General features: G+C 45.9%; 1 protein-coding gene across 1 annotated transcript in view; it reads left to right on the top strand.

Moving 5' to 3' along the window:
- Positions 1-533: 533 nt before the first annotated feature.
- Positions 534-18,807, top strand: part of SYNDIG1 (synapse differentiation inducing 1) — a gene marked incomplete at both ends in the record, with an annotated part of 67,385 nt that continues 49,111 nt past the window's right edge. Inside the window, 2 exons of the mRNA XM_082305607.1 lie at positions 534-1,013; positions 15,227-15,364. Coding sequence (XP_082161733.1) covers positions 534-1,013; positions 15,227-15,364 — 618 coding nt within the window. The remainder of the gene's footprint in view (positions 1,014-15,226; positions 15,365-18,807) is intronic.

Here is an 18,807-nt window from a genome sequence, read left to right as displayed (position 1 = left end):
ACACACCAGCTGCCTGTCCTTTGGAATTGCAGATTTCTGAGAAGTGAAAATGGTTCTTTTATCTTTTTTTATTTTTCCACATCTCTCTTATCAGAGTGTTTAGAGGAAAGGGACATTGTCCCCTGAATGACAGTGGCATACCTATGGGAGGATGGAGGAGGCATCATAGCTCTTCTCTGACAGGGCCCACCATTACCAAGACATCTCAGGAAGTCCTCTGTCACCACACATTGTCATCCGCTCCTGTTCACCCTGTGGATTTGGGGTGGGATTTTTTGCCTCTCCAAGTGGGGATATATTTGGAGAGCTAAAGGCAGGGTGTGCAGGTATGTGGGGCTGTATTTCCTCATGAGGTGATACTGAAGACAATCTGATTTGGGAGCCTTGATATGTTATTCATTGCCTTTGTCCTCACCTTGGTATCTGTTTCCTTTCTTCATCAGGAAAATGGGAGCCACTGCCCCAGTGTGACCTGTCTCTAAGGTACAACAAAATAAAGACCACCCGTCCCACTCCCTCAGACATCTCCCAGTATGGATGGCTTGGTTGAGCAGAACAGCGTGCTAATGCACAATAAGATCGCTGAAGCCGGGAAAAGGAATGGTTTAATTAATACAAGGAACTTAGTGGCAGAGAGCCGAGATGGTCTGGTCTCTGTGTACCCGACCCCCCAGTACCAGAGCCACCGAGCAGGCAGCCTTTCCTCTCCGAGCTGCCTGGAGAATGGCAGGAATGACCCCGTGCAGCAGCTCCTGGACCCCAACATGCTGCAGCAGACGGTGGAGTCTCACTACCGGCCCAACATCATCCTCTACTCGGAGAACGTGCTGCGCTCATGGGGCGAGAGCATTGGCTCGGAGTGCTGTGAAACTACCTTCATCGAGGACCGCTCTCCCACCAAAGACAGCCTGGAGTACCCGGACAGCAAGTTTATCGATCTCTCAGCAGATGACATCAAGATTCACACCCTCTCCTATGATGTGGAGGAAGAGGAGGATTTCCAGGAGCTAGAGGTCAGATATCAGTCGGGATATGTGGGGAAGGCTGCAGGGAGGAGGGCGTGTTTGGGGATAAGTGTACAACCTCCAAGAGCTGGTCTGCAGGGGATCAGCTGCTTTGGAAGCTGGTCCGCAGGGGATCAGCTCTATCACTCCTCCGGCCAGGACAGTGAGCGATCACTCATCTTTATTTGTTGGGTAAAGTCCCAACTCTGTGGATACTAATGGCAAAATTTCCACTGGCCCTAACGGAGATCAGCATTTCCCTCCTGCCTCTGAATTGGCTGGTCAGAAACTGAAGAAAAGCCATGTGCTTAAATGCTGTGTAAGGTCAGGGCCAGAAGCATCTGTCCATGTACACGGAGCTTGTCTTACTCAGCAGGCCAACATCATCTCCTACTTTCTCCTGACCTGAGCTGAGCATAAAGCAGATTGTTTTGCATACTGGCTCAAACACAAAACATTTCTGTCTCTGAATGAACACAAAATCAGAAGTCTCTGCATTTCAAGCTGCAATGAATCCCATGTCTCTGAAATAAAAGATTTTTTTCTGATGGAGTGAAACACTTCATTAGATCCCAAATGCAATGTTTTCTTTTAGGTTCCTGTGCTTCATTGATTGCTCACAGTACAGTAAGATACATTCTGTTCTCCAAATGAGGCAGATGAGGGAGATCAACTTCATTCTTTCTTAAATGATGCATTTGTTACTTTAAAAAAATCTTTTTGGTTTTGGCTGAAACCAGCTACCCAAGCGTGGCACAGATTTGAGTTTGCCAGTGTGTGTGGGAATGGAGGGTGTGAATAATGATGCTGATCCCAAAACTTTCTCCAACGTTGGTCACAGACTCTGAACCTAGCAAAGACCGTTTGGCTGTCTGGAGCAAAGCCATAGCGTCAACTTGAATGTCCAAGTTGAGATCAAGGGACTATTTGTGCGTGTTTCTCTGTTACAGGTGTTTTCTCCACCAAGACCTAAGTCCTAAAACTTCTATTTTCACCGCCTGTAGTACCAGTGTCCCACCCTGTGATCAGCACAGGGGCAACCCAAAAAGAGCCTGACTTCTCTTTTATTCTCTTTTCTCTCTGTATTGATAAGGTAGGAAGAGAGAAGTGTTTTTCCCAGTGTGTGCCAGTAATGCAGTATTCAATGCCTCCGCAGGGAGACAAAAAGTTTCTCTCTGAGGAGGCATGTGAGGGTGTTAGCTCAAATCACACCCTTCTACAGCATTTCAAAATTGGCTGTGGGAAGTCTCGTTTTCTTAATCAAAACAAAATCCCTAGCTGCTGCCTTTTTGCCCTAGTTTCTCTCCTGCAGTAGTGATGCAAGTGACTGCAGCAGGCATGTAATTGCCTAATGGTGTTATTGACACATCTGGCCTGACATTTAGGCAGCAAAAAAAAAATGTCTCCCTCTTGTCAATCCAAATCCAGCAAGACCTTCTTTAGCCAACTGTTGGAGAATAGGCTAAAAAAGGCAGGGAAAATAAGCAGGACAAGGAAAAAATGTTTTATACCAAAAATCTTTTCCCTTTTCTTAGTGGGATTTTTAAGGTGCCTTTGCAATTTAGGGCCCTCGATCTGGGTGTCTCTTCAAAGTGGTACCATAGGAGCTTGATCAGCTTTTCATAGAGAACATTTGTTTCTAGAAAACCACCTGTAAAACAAGGTCTGAGGAAAGTGACTTCATCCTTCCCCTCCCCAGATCTCAAGAGGAGAAAGGAGAGAGTCTTTGCAAATTTTGGTACCATGCTGTGATAGTGTGTGCATCATTTTCCCTGGCTCCTCTTTCTTTCTGTCCTATTTCTCTGGACTGTAGCCTCCTGAGGTCAGACGCGTCCCTTCTTAAATGGATGTACTGCATCTGGCACCATGGATTCCCAGCCTCCCTTAACCCTGCGGGATGTTACTGTGCTAATAAAAAGAGAGGTGTAGGGACAGCCATCCTGACCTACACGTACAGAGCACTCACAAGAGGACAACATTCACAAAGCACACACCCATGCATCTTCCTCCCTTCTATATCAGGGTTTCTCCTCCACCAGGAGAATGGAGCAAGGTAGGAGAAAATGAGGCAAGGTCTGGGGAAGGACCTGCCTGACTGGAAACGTGCATTGCTAGAATTGCTAGAAGCCTCTGCTTCTAGCCCAGTTATCAGTCTCCATCATTGTGTTAGTTGGCCAACCCAGTGCAGCGCTGCAATTGTCACACTTCTCCGTGAACCAGACCCAGAAGACCAACCTGCTGAGCAGCTGCACTCAGCATGAGGGGTCTCAGCATGGGGAGTAACTTCCATCTCAGGAAGGTCCAAATTCTGTGGATGCAGCCCGTCATGCAGAAAGATGGGGAGGAGAGAAGAGACGCATTTGACAGCACAAGACCAGCGAAAAAGGTGACTGCTGTGTTGTGCTCTTCTGGTTCCCATGTGGACAGATGCTGTATCTGTGTGGCCAGATGCATGAGGGCTTCCTGGGCTTGGCTAGTACAGAGGTTCATTAGAGACATAGCTTCACATGTTGAGACTCCAGGAATGGAATAAAAGTATTTGAGGACAGCAGTCACTGAATAGGGGAATGAACCATTCCAGATTGTTAACTACAGAAAAATTTGCCTATCTGTCCAAATGAGAAAAACAGCACCTGAATCACACAGCACGAGTCTGGCTCACTAGAAAGCATTTTTTTGCCACCAGTTACTGACAAGAAGCAAATGCTTTTTTAAATTACTAATAGACCTGAAGTGGGGTGGAAAGAGTTAGTACCAGGACCGGGAGCAGAAGTTAAAAGGAGAACGATGAGAGAGGGTGATACAGCAGAGGTGCAAGGTTTTTCTTCCCCACTGTGAGAGCCTTGAAGGATTTGATTCTGCCATCAAGAATGCACAGCACGTTGCTGAGTATCTTGCCACATTGACCGTCATGCCACAGCTCATCAAGGGATGGGAGCTGCATAGTATAAGCACAGATATCAGTTCTTGTAAGGGTTTTTTGTTGTAACATATCCGCTTTGGCACTTCTTCTCTGGGAGAAAACTCTAAAAATAGCCCCTTTTTGCAAACGTTAGCAGAGAGGGAAGCTTTGTGCAGAAGAGCTGTTGTTTCTTGAAAACTGAGGGTTACCGCCTGTTCTCCACGTGTCAGGGCAAGGCAAGTGGATTCCCAACTCAGGTATCTCAGTAAAATGCCTTCTGGGAGACAGAACAACCCTGGGGTTGTGAGTCGTTTCTCTTCCCTCATGTCTCTCTGGCACTGCCTCTCTTAGTGCAGAGCGTCTGCCTAGGGGTTTTCAGGACTGGGTATTTAGTTGCTTAGAAATGCAGAAAAATCTAACTCATCCCTTTGTAGTGACCCCCTCCATGCAATACTTGCAGGAGTCCATGGGCACATGCAGAAAATAGCTTTACTGCTGGTCAGTGTGTTTCTGCCAGGGTTTCATTTTTGAAGAGAGCTGGGCTCTTGATAACCAGAAAGGTTGTTGTTCTCTTGCAGAAAACTTCACTGCAGAGAAAGTTTCTGGAAAAAACCAGCTATTTTGACTGACAGCAATTTGGTTTTGGTTTGAAGAGCTGACCCATCCAGGCTGCAGGGGTTGCTGCTCTGTTGCCTGTCCTCCCTTCAGGATGGGTCTATCCAGCTCAGCAGTGTCTCTCACGAGTTGCCTAGAAGGAGGCACCTTCTTCCCTCCTCAAGCCCACAGACTCTGAAGAACCTGGGAGGTGTAACAGAGGAGCAGGAGACATCCTAAGCAGGGATCCTGCACATTGCTGCAACAACATGGCCATGTTTAACTTTTTTTTTTTTTTTTTTTTTTTTACTAGCAGCGTTTCTCAGGTCCTGGTGTAATGTTATTCAGACTGCCTATGAAAATCATAATTGTCTGGAGGGAAAAACATTTCTGAAACAGCTCTCATTAGCATATACAGCCCCACTTTGCTCCAGCAATTACCAGGCATGAAAGCAGAAGGCTGTGCATTCTGTCAAAGCTTTAAACTTCTCTCTTCGGTGCCCATCCCTGAAATCAAATGATTCCCTATTTAGGTATCTCTGGAACGCTTATAAATATCTTATGAGTTCTTTACGCCACAACTAATGGACGGACAACTTGTCAAATGTGGCAGCAGTGAAATATTACATGAGTTGCTGGCTGAAATACCCTCCTGTTAGAGTTCATGGGTAAATGCAGTGCCGCCTTTTATCCAGAAACATCATTTGTCATATTATACTCCTGCTAGTTTTCCTCCTAACCCCTAGATAGATGGCTTATTTAGAGAAACCCAAGCTATTGATGGCAGCAAATTGAATTATTCATATGTGTCGCATAAAAGAATACATCTGAGCTCTCTCTTAAAACCCTTTTTATTTTTCCCAGCAACGTCTGCAACAGTCTCTGAAAATGAAATAAATAAAATGTTCTGGGGAGTGAAAGAAGAAAGGAAATGTAGTGTTTTCAAGTTAAACCTTCCTTCTTTTTTTCCCCTACAAATTGATGGATGCTGCTGTGAAACTCACGCCTTGGGCGTGAGTATGAAAGTGTAAAGACAGAAGGTGGATCCTAAGTCATGTCCTGTTCCATCTAACCCCTCTTCTCAATGTTCACAAGCACCTCCTGGCTGCGTCTCTTCTGCAGCGTGAAGAGAACGCCCTGGAGGGGTTTATGCACATCGAGCCCCATGACATGCATGCTTTCTCTCAATGCTTCCAGCTCGCACAGGCTTGGGTGGTCCTGCATGGCGCTGATAAGACCTGAGCTGCTGTGTCCTCAGCCTCCCCTGGGAGTAGGTATCCAGAAAGCATGTTTGGACACCCCCTTGGAGAGCTCAGCATGGTGGAGTTCCCCTTCCAGAGAGCTCTGCAGCACGGGTGAAGAGGCAGTCTAGTGCAGACATGGGAGGCTGTAGCACAGACGACATCCGAGGCAGGTCTTGCATGCTTTAGGTACTTGCTTGTATGGCCATTTCCCTTCAGGGTCTTGCACCTTGTTTTCACTAATGAATTCACTGGTCATCACAGTGCTCTTGTGAGGTGGTAAAACAGTATTTTCTCCATTCTGCACCTGGGGAACTGAAGAAAATGGTGCAATAAATGTCTTGCCCAAGCTCACCTGGGGATGTGTTGTGGGTCTGGGAATGTTATTTTGATTTCTTTTGTCCCATGGCACATGCTCAGAAAAACACAGGGACATGGGATAAGGTCACAGGGAAATACGGAGGCACTTGGGCTCATAGACCCACCCAAGTTTGTGGATTGTGTTAGTTTCTTTTGGGTACTCACATGGCATGCCAGTGGAGAAGAACTCTGGAAAGACTGCACAAAACTGACTGGCAAAATGGTGGCAGACACGTTTCAATGTAAATAAATGGAAACTAGTACATTTATGAAAAAATAATCTAATCCATGTGAACTCAAGGCTGAGCTTGTAACTGTGAGGTACAACTCAAGAAAGAGACCATGGAGAAATCATTGCCTGTGCTGTGAAGTCTCATAGAACAGTGTGCAGGGCAAGCCAATAAATCAACAAAATGTTGGGTGTCTTAAAGAGCGGTGTCGATAACCAGACAGGGCGCCGGCAGCATTTTGCCACTGTATTAAAGCTTGGTGCAATCCACTTTCTTAAGTGGGGTGGGCGATTGTGGTCCCAACTTCTTAAGGACGTTGTGGAGAGAGAAAAGGGCAAAGAAAATGATCAAGTGGAAGTAGCAGCCTCCTTACAAGGAGCAGTGAAAAATGTTGGGACTCTCCATTTTGTAGAGAAGGTGGTCAAGGGGTGTATGAGCCAGTTGCACAAGATCGTGAACATGAAGGATGAGGTGAATGCAGACCCACTGTCCGCCAAACCTGCAGTATTAGAAGCAGAGGACACTTGAGGGAGCTAGTAAGAGATTTCCATAACATAGATAACAGGAAATCGTTGTTCACACACGGGGTAGTGAACACGTGGTGACCTGCTGCCACAAGAGGTTATGGTGGCTCAGCAAGTTCAAAAAGGATTAGACAGATTCGTGGATGAGGAATCCATAAACAGATATTAAAAGGAATTGGCAAAGCTTTTCTTTCTCGTACCTCTTACACAACAGTTGTGGGTTCTGAGGGAGCACAAAGGATGGACTGCAGTGTCCAGGTTTATGTCATGTCCTGCTGTTGCTGTCAAAGGCAGAGCATGGGGCTTAATGGGCCATTGGTCTGACCCCATAGGACACTCTTTATGTCCCTGGATTCCTTCACAGGCACATTATTTACAGGTTACAAGAGTGATTACACTTCATTTGCATTTGATTTATTTTTCTCCCTTAAAGGAGAAGCCACTGGAGTCTGAAGATACTGAACCCTGCCAAGGGATATTAACCTTTATTAGCCAGCCCTAGGTGAAGGGAGCATGGCTGCAAAGTCACCTTCAGCAGTCTCCAACTGCCCTCCTATGAATCTTGTTAATAGCAGCCAGGGCCCAGAGCGATTCCCTTTCTCATCATCACTCCCCCGCGTTTTCAGACTGACGCTATGCAGTGAGGTCCCTGGGCTTCAGCCCGTAAGTGGCAGGAGCTCTGGATGAGCTGCATGCTGTCATTTGCAGAAGGTGGGGATGTGGCACACTTTGAGGACTGCACCACAAAGGAAGCTGTGTCAGCTCCGAAGAAAAAGAGGGCAATCGTGAAGGGCCACCCCACCTGCCCCAGCTTGAGCAGTGGGCTGCTACGCTTCCTGCTGAAGTGGCTCAGTGAAGAGGGGTATCTCCCTAATCTTCCTCAACAGGCAGCGTTGAGACCATCTGCTCTGCAGGGACCACCTGCTCTGCTCCTCCTGGCAGGAACCTCTGTGTCTGCAGACTGTGGAGGTCTTCCTCTCTCTGAGTGGGAGCCCTAAAGTGATCCCCCATGCCACGAAGAATAACGTTGTTGAAGTGCATTGCATTCACCGCAGCTTCACCCATCTCAACAGCTGATGGTGTAAGCTGCTGAGAGCCGCTCCTCTGTGCTGGCTGCTGGCCCACCTGCACAGGCATGAGTGTGCCGCGATACACATGTGCCTTCCCCATGAATTGAAAGGGTTGTTGGGAGCCTCTGTCACTCACAGGAAGATTAGGGATATTTACTTTATGGCTGTGATTACTGCTCTCCCAGAGAAAGAGTGTGATTTAGGAGACTGTGGCAGCTGGCCTGTTTTAGTATGGATCTGTTTATTGCTGTCTGCAGTAATCCCCTTCCAGTGGCAATGTGTTGAATGGAAGTTACTGATGAGCTATAGGCAGACTGGCTGTGGGTGTCTAGAAAACATCACAAGAGAGATGATCAAAATCCAGGGGGACAGGAGGAAGAATGGGCTTAGACAGCTGCATCCAGGGTTTTTTGCCCCTGATACATTTCGGTTTTGCAAGGTTATAGATGAAAAGCTTTCCAAGCAAGGAGAGACCTCTGTGAGCCCATTCTGGCTGCTTGACTGACAAGGCAATTTAGACTGGGAGTTGGGGAAACAAGAGGAGCTGGACTAGGTCAGGGTTAGTGGATTATGGGTCATTTAAATACCTTTAAAATTGAAGGGGAGCAACTGCAAAACTCAAAATGGTAAAAAGAAATAAACAAACAGGCAAAATAAAAAAAGTAAATATTACATCTCCCTGACAAAGAATCCATAATGGCAACAGGTTTTAGAGACATCACCTCTTAAGTAAGCATCAGCCAGATGCTGCTCAGTGATGAGTAAGTGTATTGAGGCAGAGCAGTGATAAACTACAGCCCTTGGTGGGAGAGCTACCATCCAGCATGCTGCCTTTGACGTCTGCTGCATTTAGGTGAACTCAGACTGCTTGCAGAAGAGCAAAGGGATGCAGAGTGCTGGTCAGAATAGGGCATCATGTTTAACTGCATTACTGAAACAGGCATTGTGTGGAGGGAAACAGAGCACATATTATCTTATAGTTGCATCATGTGTTGGTCTTTCTCAAAAACAGACCACTGGACCATCTGGATTTGAAGCAGATCCCACAGGGACATACCAGAAATTAGTTTTGTATGCAGTGTGTGCATGTTGCTGAATTGGTTGCTTTGAAGGAAAAAAGGAGTAATACCAAAAGGGCTGTTTCCTGAATATCCATCAACGGTTGCTGGCAGCTGTGGTTCACAGCAGACCTTGTTGTCTGATTTCACCAGTGTGCCTAGCGTTTTAATACTGGAAGAGACTATGTAACCATCAAGTCCAGCCTCCGGTATGTCGCAGGCAGCCCACGGCAGGCTGTCTGCAGAGCCTCTGTTCACTCATAATGTCTAGGTTGAGGTAAAGCACATAGCTTTTAGGGATAGCTAGCCTCAATTTAAGAGAGGGCTTTGTGTAATAGAAAATCCATTACAACTGCAGAAAAGTGTTCATCACGACCTCTGTTAAAAATCTGCACCTTGTGTCTGCTCTTCATCTGTTCTGCTTTCAGTCACTGGGGTTTCTTCTGCTTTTCTGCCAAATGAAAGAGCTGTCTCTGATCAGAAATTATCTACTCATGCAGGCACTTAGAGACTGTGATGAAATTACATCTTAAATTTATCTTACAAGTGAAGTTGGCTTTGCTACTTTCTTCCTGTGTAGATGATTTTCTGTGGCATGATGCATGTACCTGCCGTCTGATTCCTGATTTCTCCAACACACTTGGGAAACAGTGGTACCAGAACCGGACCCATTATGTACATGTCTGTAGTACTGTACCTTTCCTTCCCTCTCCATTGATCACCTTCATTCCTCCTGTGGTGCATCACAGAGGAGGTTTATTTTCAGCTTGCTCTTGACTGAACACTCTAGTCTAGTGGTCCTTCTTGGGGTCGCTGCCTCGTGAAACACACTCCAAAGTGCACACCCCGCATTCAGCTCTGTATACAGACAGCCTTGCTCTGTGCCCGGTGATTCCTGCTCCCAGGCCGTGGTCCTTTCAAGAATGGGGTATCTATGTGATTTGGTATCCCATCTTAAATATCCTCTTTTCTCTTCCCTCCCTTCTGCACTCATTGCTGAGGAAGCATTACTATCATCAACTGAAGCAGCTAGTTGAATTTCACAGACTAAAATTCATTGCTGTTTCAGCTTCATCCTACCAGTCTCCAGGGTAGCCACATTTGTGGTTACGTTCAAGGCTGGCTACTTGCGCAGGTCATTTGGGAAGTGTCAGAAGCAGTCCCCTCGAATACAGAGGTCAAGGTTTCCTGTTGGTTTGTTTAGCACCCAAATTTCAGCAGCTGCAAAATCCAACACACTCCATGTCTGGGAAGTAGACACCTCCTTTAACCCAACAAAGTTCATTTCTCCTCTTCATCCTTTGTCACATCCACAGTTTCTGCAAAAATCCAGTTTATATCCTGCCCACATTGCTTGTGCCTAATGCATTTTAGGGTTGCAGAGATGTGCACCATTGAAAAATGTGTAAATAAGACAGAGTCGAAGAGCTTGTGTGGGGGCATCCCAGCTGGTTCACCCAGTGAAAGCCTTCCTTGATGGTGTCCTCTGGGGAAACAGGCCATTGACTTCAGGTCTCTTTCCTGCAGGGGAGGGCGGGAAGGGAAGGGAAGGGAAGGGAAGGGAAGGGAAGGGAAGGGAAGGGAAGGGAAGGGAAGGGAAGGGAAGGGAAGGGAAGGGAAGGGAAGGGAAGGGAAGGGAAGGGAAGGGAAGGGAAGGGAAGGGAAGGGAAGGGAAGGGAAGGGAAGGGAAGGGAAGGGAAGGGAAGGAGCTGCTTGATTTTTTTGTCATTTGCTGTAATCAACATTCATCTGGGCAGGGCACTGTGCTTTCTGCAGGAATTCATGCTCTGGGGAGGTGTCCTCTGGGACATGATCTCCTGGTAACTGCAGTCTTGCCTGCACTCCTGAGGTCATCTCTTCCTCATAACAGCCACAAAAGGGCTTGTGGATAAACTGAGACTAAGATTGCTTTATCCTGTGCTGTCTTCTCAGCTGAACTCCAAGTGTATTGGTGAGGGACACGCAGCAGTAATCAGTGAGGATGAGGAGGGTTGTCATCATTGCAATAACTGCTTTTGTGACAAAGGATCCATTGGAAGCAGGAAATCCCCACTGTGTGCTCAGTAATTTCAGAGATACGTCATTTCTCTTACAGGGCCATTTGCACAGGTATCTGTTCTCACAGCAGCACCTCGCATGGGCTGCAGAGAGCGCAGCTCACTTGGCAAGGGGAAGGACTGTGGACCTTGCTGAGATTAAATCTTTCACGTTAAAGCACAAAGATGTGTCTCCAACACAGAGCCTGACTTGTGGTGGAAAGGCACTGCCTTCTGTAAATATTCTCTGTGCGTTGTGGTTAGAAGTGGTTGTGCAATTGCAGTGGAAACTGCTGGAACCAGATGCCATGTCTGAAAAGGAGTGAATCCCTCAGTGTCCTGAAGACACTGTCAGCTGCTGCTGCTGTTGTTCCTTGGCACCCTGTGATCCTCCTGTCTCTTGTCACTTATGCAGTTGCAGCTGCATCAGGATGTATTTTGCCTTGTTTCATCCTAAGATTTTTCTAGCATCATGAAGACAGTGATGTCATCTGACTGACAGAATAGAAGAGCTCTTTTCAAAGAGGATGACTGGATTGTGTCTGGGAGGTGTTAGGATAGTAACTATCAGGGATCTTTGCTCTGCTGATGAACAGAATATCTCAACCAAGAAAGGGATGCTCTTTGCCAGGTATTTGTTTTAATGGTTGCGCAAGTTCTCTTTTGATTGCTTATTATTTGGTTCAAAGATGCACTGGTGGTACACCTGTAGAAAGAAAAAGCTGATAGTTTGATATTTCACATTACTTAAACTCATTAAATAAAGAAAAATTCATCTATGCAGTCTTGCTCGCTACCCAAACCTTAAAAATTAATTAGTTATGCTATTCTCTAACTACTGCAAGAGTTAAAAGCTTTCAGTCAGATTAGTGAAATTATGGTATAATTGTGAAAAGTTCCATGTAAATTTATAAAGAGACTGTTAAATATGAAAGGAGCAGTGCTGTGAACAAGAATGTTAGTGATTGTGTAGGATTAGTCTGCTAACCCAAAGCGACTGTAATTGGTGAAAGTAATTCTGACTCCTCAGCACCCCTAATGTCCAGCTCCTCCAGTGTCAGGGTGCAGCTCTTGCAGAACCAGGAACAAGTGAAGACAGCCAGCTAGGTAGCCAAATTGTCAAAAGCTTCCCAGTGTCAGAAAGGTTTCTGGATAGGGAGAATCTCTCAGTAAGCTCAGGACTGGGTATTGTGTTGTAAGAGGGAGAACATCAGGGAGGAAGGTTTGCTTGGAGAAGTGAGTGTTTAGCTGGAAGGTAAGAGGTACCTTTTGCTGTTGCATTTCTTTTCTGTGATTTATGACTTTTTTCCTTTTTTTCACCCTTCTGATTCATGTCTGGACTACATGGTCAGGGCTTTCTGATCAGAATTATTCTGTCACTCTTGGTGATTGACAGTCAGGTCATCTGATCCAGTGTGTACTGTGGGAACTTGGCTCATCAAAATGGCATTCACAGTGTCACTAGTGTTCAATTACTATGAGCCTATAGTGACTTAATCTTCCCCAGTAAGGGTTTTTATATTTGCATAACTAAGAAAACTTCCACAATTATCCTCTTGCAATCTAACAGCCACCTCTTCAGCTGGCATGGAAGCTCTCTAAGATGTTGTGACACCACCACCCTGAGAATGGTTAGTCCCTTTGAAAAGCAGCATAAATGATAATTTTTTGGTTCAGCACTTGATCAAAGTTATCTAGAGAATCTTTGCCCCATTTCATCTTCATCTGCAAGAAAAGGCAATTTGAAATATCAGACAGGTAGTCTCCACAGATAGAATGCCAGCACACTACCCAGGCAAGAACGGGGAAATCAAAAGCTTTTTTGTTTTTGTATCTTACCTGTCATGAAGTTCAGGGAAGGGCACTGTTTCAAGAAACCGTTTCAGCAATGTTGTGGATTTCCTCCCTCCCCTTCTCTTCTCTTACTCTTGAAAGGAAAGATTATTGGTATTAAAAATGACTTACATGGCCTGTTCTGAAAATTAAAGCAGAAAGGGAAGTCACCATGCTTAAACACCGTACACCAGCATCAGCGGGTGTCCCTTCAGCAGTGGAATTCTATTGAGTTTGTGCCAAATGGAGCTCTGTCACTTCTGCTGAGGCATCAAGACTCCCAACACAGGCTGGGGTGCTCTACGTGTTGGTGTTCACATGCACCACACAATCTCAGTGCATGGGACCTGTCTGGTCCCCCCACCTCTCCTTCCCAGGCCCCTCTGGTCTGTGGCAGGTGCTTGGCAGCAATATCTGTCAAAGCAGACCCTCTCCTGTTAGCAAGCAATGGGTCATGTCACCTGGTGGGTTCCCCAAATGGGTCAGCTTGGGAGGAGATCCCTTTGCCCAGTGCAAATATCTTTCAAATATCATTAGGCTGCCAGCATTTCCTAGGTTCTTCTGAGTCGTGGCTCACTAGTGGCATCTTTAGAAACTTACCTTCTTGCACATGGGTTCATTTTCCTGTCTTGCACAGTTAGCAGCCTGTTCAGGAGTTTCTCACTTAGAGCTCACTGGTAGAGCAATGTCACTTTTGGCCCAAAGGCCAAAAACTCCTGAACAGACTGCTAAGTTTCTAAGAGGGACACAAAACCCATGCCCAAAAAGGTAAGTTTCTAAATGTGACACAGATGTCTTCCTTTCAGTAGCATTTTGCACAGCATTTCTCCTACTATCAGTGAAGAATATGCAACTACAAAAGGGTTTTTTGAGAAGATTTTTGGCCACCTCGTCTCAGGTTGGAGGTGCTCCCAGGGTGAGTTAAAAAGCTTTGCAGGACCCTTCTTGCACCAAAGCTGTAACTCCAAAGCCTGGAATAACCGCAGCCTCAGTGCCTGTTGTTGCATGTGGACTCCCTGCAGGTGAGGAGGAAGCCACCAGAGAGCAGGCTCTCTTCCACTCCTGGTGTGCTGGAGAATTGTACTCACTCAGCAGTGGGGCAGTCAGGTCCCTGTGGACCAGTCCTAGTAATCACCATGAAAGAAACTTTTGCTAGGTCAGGGTTGCTGCAGCTTGACCATGGGGCATCTAAGAAACATGCCTGGGCAGGTGCTTCTACCTATACACTGTAAATCTGGCAGCATCCCATTGCTGCTGGAGCAACTCATGCTTTTTTGTCTTTCACCTTTTGCTACCTTGGTTCCTTATACTTAGGTTTGCACCACATTTGTCACCTTGTCCCCATTGGGTAATGTCTGGCTGACATTCTCCTGGCCACCTAAGCAGTGACCTTCCAAAAGAGTGGCATTTGAGTTGGGAGATGCAGAGCACCCAATGCTTACAGCTCCTTCTGCATTAGATATGTGACATTATGTTTCCGAAGTGCCAGCCCAGCTCAGGTTTGTCCTGGTTTGTCCAGCTAGAGACTCGCTTTCTTTCATTCCTGAAAGAGGAATATGTAAAATGTGCCCTTTTCAGCTCCCCGCAGTGATTTCCTCAATCTCTTGTCATTTCTCATTTCTTGCTTTCAGGTTCATGCAATAGTGATGGAGGCTGTGACATAGTCGGGGAACGGAGATTCCCTTGGGGTTTGTAAGGAGGACACCTGCTAGCCAGTGCTGTGCACGAAGTAGGAGAGAAAAAGAGGGCTGACTTTGTGGTGCTGGCTGGGGCGGCTTCCCCAAGCGTTGGTGCTGACAGGGCAGCTGCAGTCCCAACCTTGGGACTTGCGGAGATAACCCTGCGTCTGAGCTGTGCTCCCACTTCTCTCCTGTTTGATTTTGGTGCAGACATAAAGGTTTGGGTCTCTCAGCCTCCCTTTGGGGTGCTGCTAAAACAGGGGGTTAGTGCCCTCGTGAGCCTTTCAGCAGGGCAGGGAGGGAGATGTGCCATGGCCAGAGTCCCAATCCTGAAGTCCTTCTGAAGGATGCCACTGGCTGGTGTGGACGCTGCAGGAGGGCATGCTAACTCCTGTGGTCCTGTCGCTGTGGAGCCACAGCAGAGCAGAATGGGTGCATGGGCCCTGATGAATAGCGTACAAGTGCCCCCAGAGCTGGCCCTGTCTAAAGACCCCTGCATGGTAGAGACTCCAGGGTGGGTCACCAGAAGCCTTCTGCTATGAGTGCTGGAGGCCTGTCTTGATGTTGAGGAATTGCCCTGGTGTGACTGGGGAGAGTTTTATGGGCAGATGATCACAGCCTTGGCCCATGACAGAGGAGAAATAATGATATCATTAACCAGCACCTCTACATTTCTCTCTCCCTTGCTATTCCAGAGCGATTACTCAAGTGACACCGAAAGTGAAGACAATTTCCTGATGATGCCACCAAGAGATCATCTTGGCCTCACGGTGTTCTCCATGCTCTGCTGCTTCTGGCCACTGGGAATCGCTGCCTTTTACCTGTCTCATGAGGTAATGTTAAAACGTCTCCTGCTAATTCAGAGTTTTGCATCCACAGAGTAGCCATCAACCCACACCAGCAAGGAAAGTTCACCAAGACCCAAATGTGGGCAAGACATTCTCCAGGGTAGTGGGAGTTGGTTAAACAGGGTAGTGTGTTCCGCACCTTGATGTGTCTCTGTGATAGTGGTGGTTGCCTTGTGAGGTACTTTACTGAGGGAGGAGTCTACAAAATATTTTGGGTTTTACTTGACAACGGTCAGGTTCCATGTCAGGTTATGCAGTGTCCAGCTACGGATTTTCTGTGGACACAACTTTTGAGTGGAAAACACCCTTGCTATCTCAAACACTTGGATTTCCCATTGGTAAAACTGAGCTATTGGTTCCCAAGCTGATCATCTGGAAAAGCAAACCAGGTAATACCCTTCCAGGAGCAGAAAAATAATTTCTGTTCTGCAGAAGTGAATTTGCTTTCCAAGAACCATTTCCTTTCCCCCTGAAAAATTGCTCAGTCTGTTCTTCTTGTCCAATTTTAATATGGAAATATTTTTTACCAGAGAAGTGATGGTGTTCTGGTTTGTTTCCTTCATGAGACAGGCTTGCTGGTTTCCAGCCTGTGCCTAACAATCACCTCATGCCCCATCATTTGTTTCGACAAGTATGCCTTTGTAAGTGCCTGCAGAGTAATTATTGAGTTTCCCAGCATGGCAGATAATGTAACGTGACAGAAAAGGAGTCACACTGGAAGTCTCATCAATGACTTCAAGGAAACCTTCGCTTATAATCTATCTGCTGGTGGTAGCAATGCCTATTACAAACTACAGTCTGTACTCCACAGCACCAAAATCATTCACCCTCTCACCTGTCTGTCTAATCTGCCTGTTCTAAATGTCTACCATCACTGGGTATTTGTCAAGCCAGAGCAGGCACTTCAGATCTGAAGAATCCTAGTCTTCAATATCAAAGAAAGAGATACAGCACTACTATTTTTTGGTTTAAATGAAGTGTCTGTCATTGAACTTGAAGCCTCTGAGACAATTAAGTTTGTCCAGTGGAAAATAACAAGTTGCCTTGTTTGAGTGCTATTGATTTCTCAAGTTTGGGTCAAGGGTTTTGCCTGATGATGGTGACAGCAAAAAGTAAAGTGTCAGGTGGGGTCTGCACATGCTTTACTATCCTGGCGTTTGGTCTTTCAGGTGGAGATATTCGTCATCAGTTTCAATGGCCACATCTCTTCACATGCATGGACTGGGCAGGATTTTTCACCAATGCTGCAGCTGAGGAAGGGTTGAGAGTTTGTCTCTATTAGCAGTGTCTTTGTTCTGTGCTGGGGAAAATAGTGCATTCATTAATTTCCTGCGGTAGCGTTCCTTCAGGAGGCCTGGGGATTGCTAGCTAGTTTTATCTAAGCAATGAAAGCACAGCACAGTCCAATAAATGCAAAATAAACAACATAATTAAGTATTAAAAAGCAGTAAGGCTGAGAAACTAAATGTGTGCTGAGAGCCAGTGTACGAAGGACAGGGCATCCACAATAGCTGTGAACTGATCCCAGGGGCCAGCTTGAATCCATAAGACCCTACTACCTCAACGGGAGCATAAGGAAGGTGGAAAAGTTCACATGAAGGCAGTGAAAGATGATGATATTTTGCTGAAGGATTTAGGTCCTGGAAAATGGAAACTTGGGTGTTGGTTTGGTTTAGCATAACGATGGGGAACTGCTGAATGTGACTACCTAAAACTAGGAGCTGCCAGCAAGAAAGGTCAGGCAGGTGCTTTGCTTTTATTAGGTTGAGAGGCAGTAAATTAATCTTTGTTAATTGACCCCTTGGATTCACCAAGGCAAGCTGTAGCTGAATCCAGCTGGAGGAAGGACTGTATTTCTGAAGAGTTTTGACTTCTGCTTTTTGTTTTTATATTGGAAATAAAAATTTTTTCTTCTCTTCCCACTAAAGAATGGTGATAATAACATCACCCCTGCACGCTCCTTTCCTCACAGCTCTCCTCTTAGCTCTCTCCAACAGCTGAATCAGCTGAGAACTCCTTTCCCAAATCTCTGGCAGAAAGGTGTTCAAGTCCCTGTGCATCGCAGTCCAGCACAGGCATGTCAGTCTGTCCGCTCCCCGAGTTCCCAGGCAGGTACCTTCGCTGCCTGCCTTCCCCTCCAGCAGGTCCATTACGGTCCTGAGAAACCACCAGCCTTCACTGAAAATGGCACTTCTGCAAAACCCCACGTCCAACAAATTGGCATTTTCCAGTGAAAAAATTGAGCTCAAATTAAGGCCAAAACCTTCTATGGCTGAGAACTGGCTAAAATAGATGGTGTAAACCACCGAAATCCTGCACCTACCTAAGCTAATACCAACAGCGGTATTGACTCATACTTTGGAGCAGAAACCATTCAGAATTATATTTTATATGTGAGGTAGCAAAACATTATGTCCTATTAGCACGTGATTTCTATTTATATAGGTCTTTTAACTTAAACTCCTGAATAACTTTTGAGATCTCTTGTTAATACAAAAGGGTAGTCTAACATTCCCTGTCCTTTATCAAAAGTCAGAACTATAACTAAAGATCAAAACTTGGCACTTGCATTCAAACTTTTTTTTGCTGTTGCTTGAGCTCTTGAAAATGTCATGTTTTCAAAAGTCTCTTGGGTATTTCTACTAACAAGGCTCAGTCTGGGAAAAAATTGTAACACATAGGAACTTCAGAGGTGGTGGATGGATTCTTTGTGCCAGAATTTAGCACTTGTGGTGAAATTTTTTAAAAAACCTGGTCTCCTTTAGGTGTGCAATGCATTTACAGATGAAGGCCTGATTTGCAGGTGATATTATATTTGCAGTGCAGCTCAGTCCAAAGGGACAGGTGCTCTCAGTTTATTCCTGCAGCACCTGGCAGTACGTTTACACTGTATATGTCTATGTCATGGTGCAAAATAATTATACAAGGATCAGTGTTGTAAGGTTTCAGAGATGCTCTTTACAAATAGAAAGATTATTTTCCCCTGTGTTCCATAAAAGCAATGTGCTTCCTTGCAGGGACTATTTCTGCTCTGTGTGGGACTTTTAGTTTTTCCACCAAGACTCTTGCGAATGTGCTGCTGACTTAGGGCTTCTTGCACGCTGTCTGTATCAAATGATGCAGCTGTGCAGGCTCTGCCTGCATGGTGAAAACAAAGATGTGCATCAGGTTTAGCTGAGCCAGCAGGGAGGAGCAGTGGATTCAGAAATGCACTCTGTGAAAGCAAAAGCAGTTCCTTTCGATTGGGATATCCAATTTTCACGAGTAGGGCATTGCCTGGTGATCTTCCTATCCCAAGCAACACTGAAAGTTGCTGCTTTTCATCTTCTCTCAGTAAAACAGAGAGCCTGAGGCCATCACTATGTTGTATCCCCGCTCATTTTTTCTTGCTTCTGTTTTGATCTGTGTTTTCCTTCTCACAAGAGACT

Source organism: Platalea leucorodia, assembly GCF_965183815.1.
Source record: "Platalea leucorodia genome assembly, chromosome: 3".
In the NCBI taxonomy this organism is placed as follows: Eukaryota; Metazoa; Chordata; class Aves; order Pelecaniformes; family Threskiornithidae; genus Platalea; species Platalea leucorodia.
Note: the sequence above shows the minus strand (reverse complement) of the source record. Positions and strands in the feature narration are given on the sequence as shown.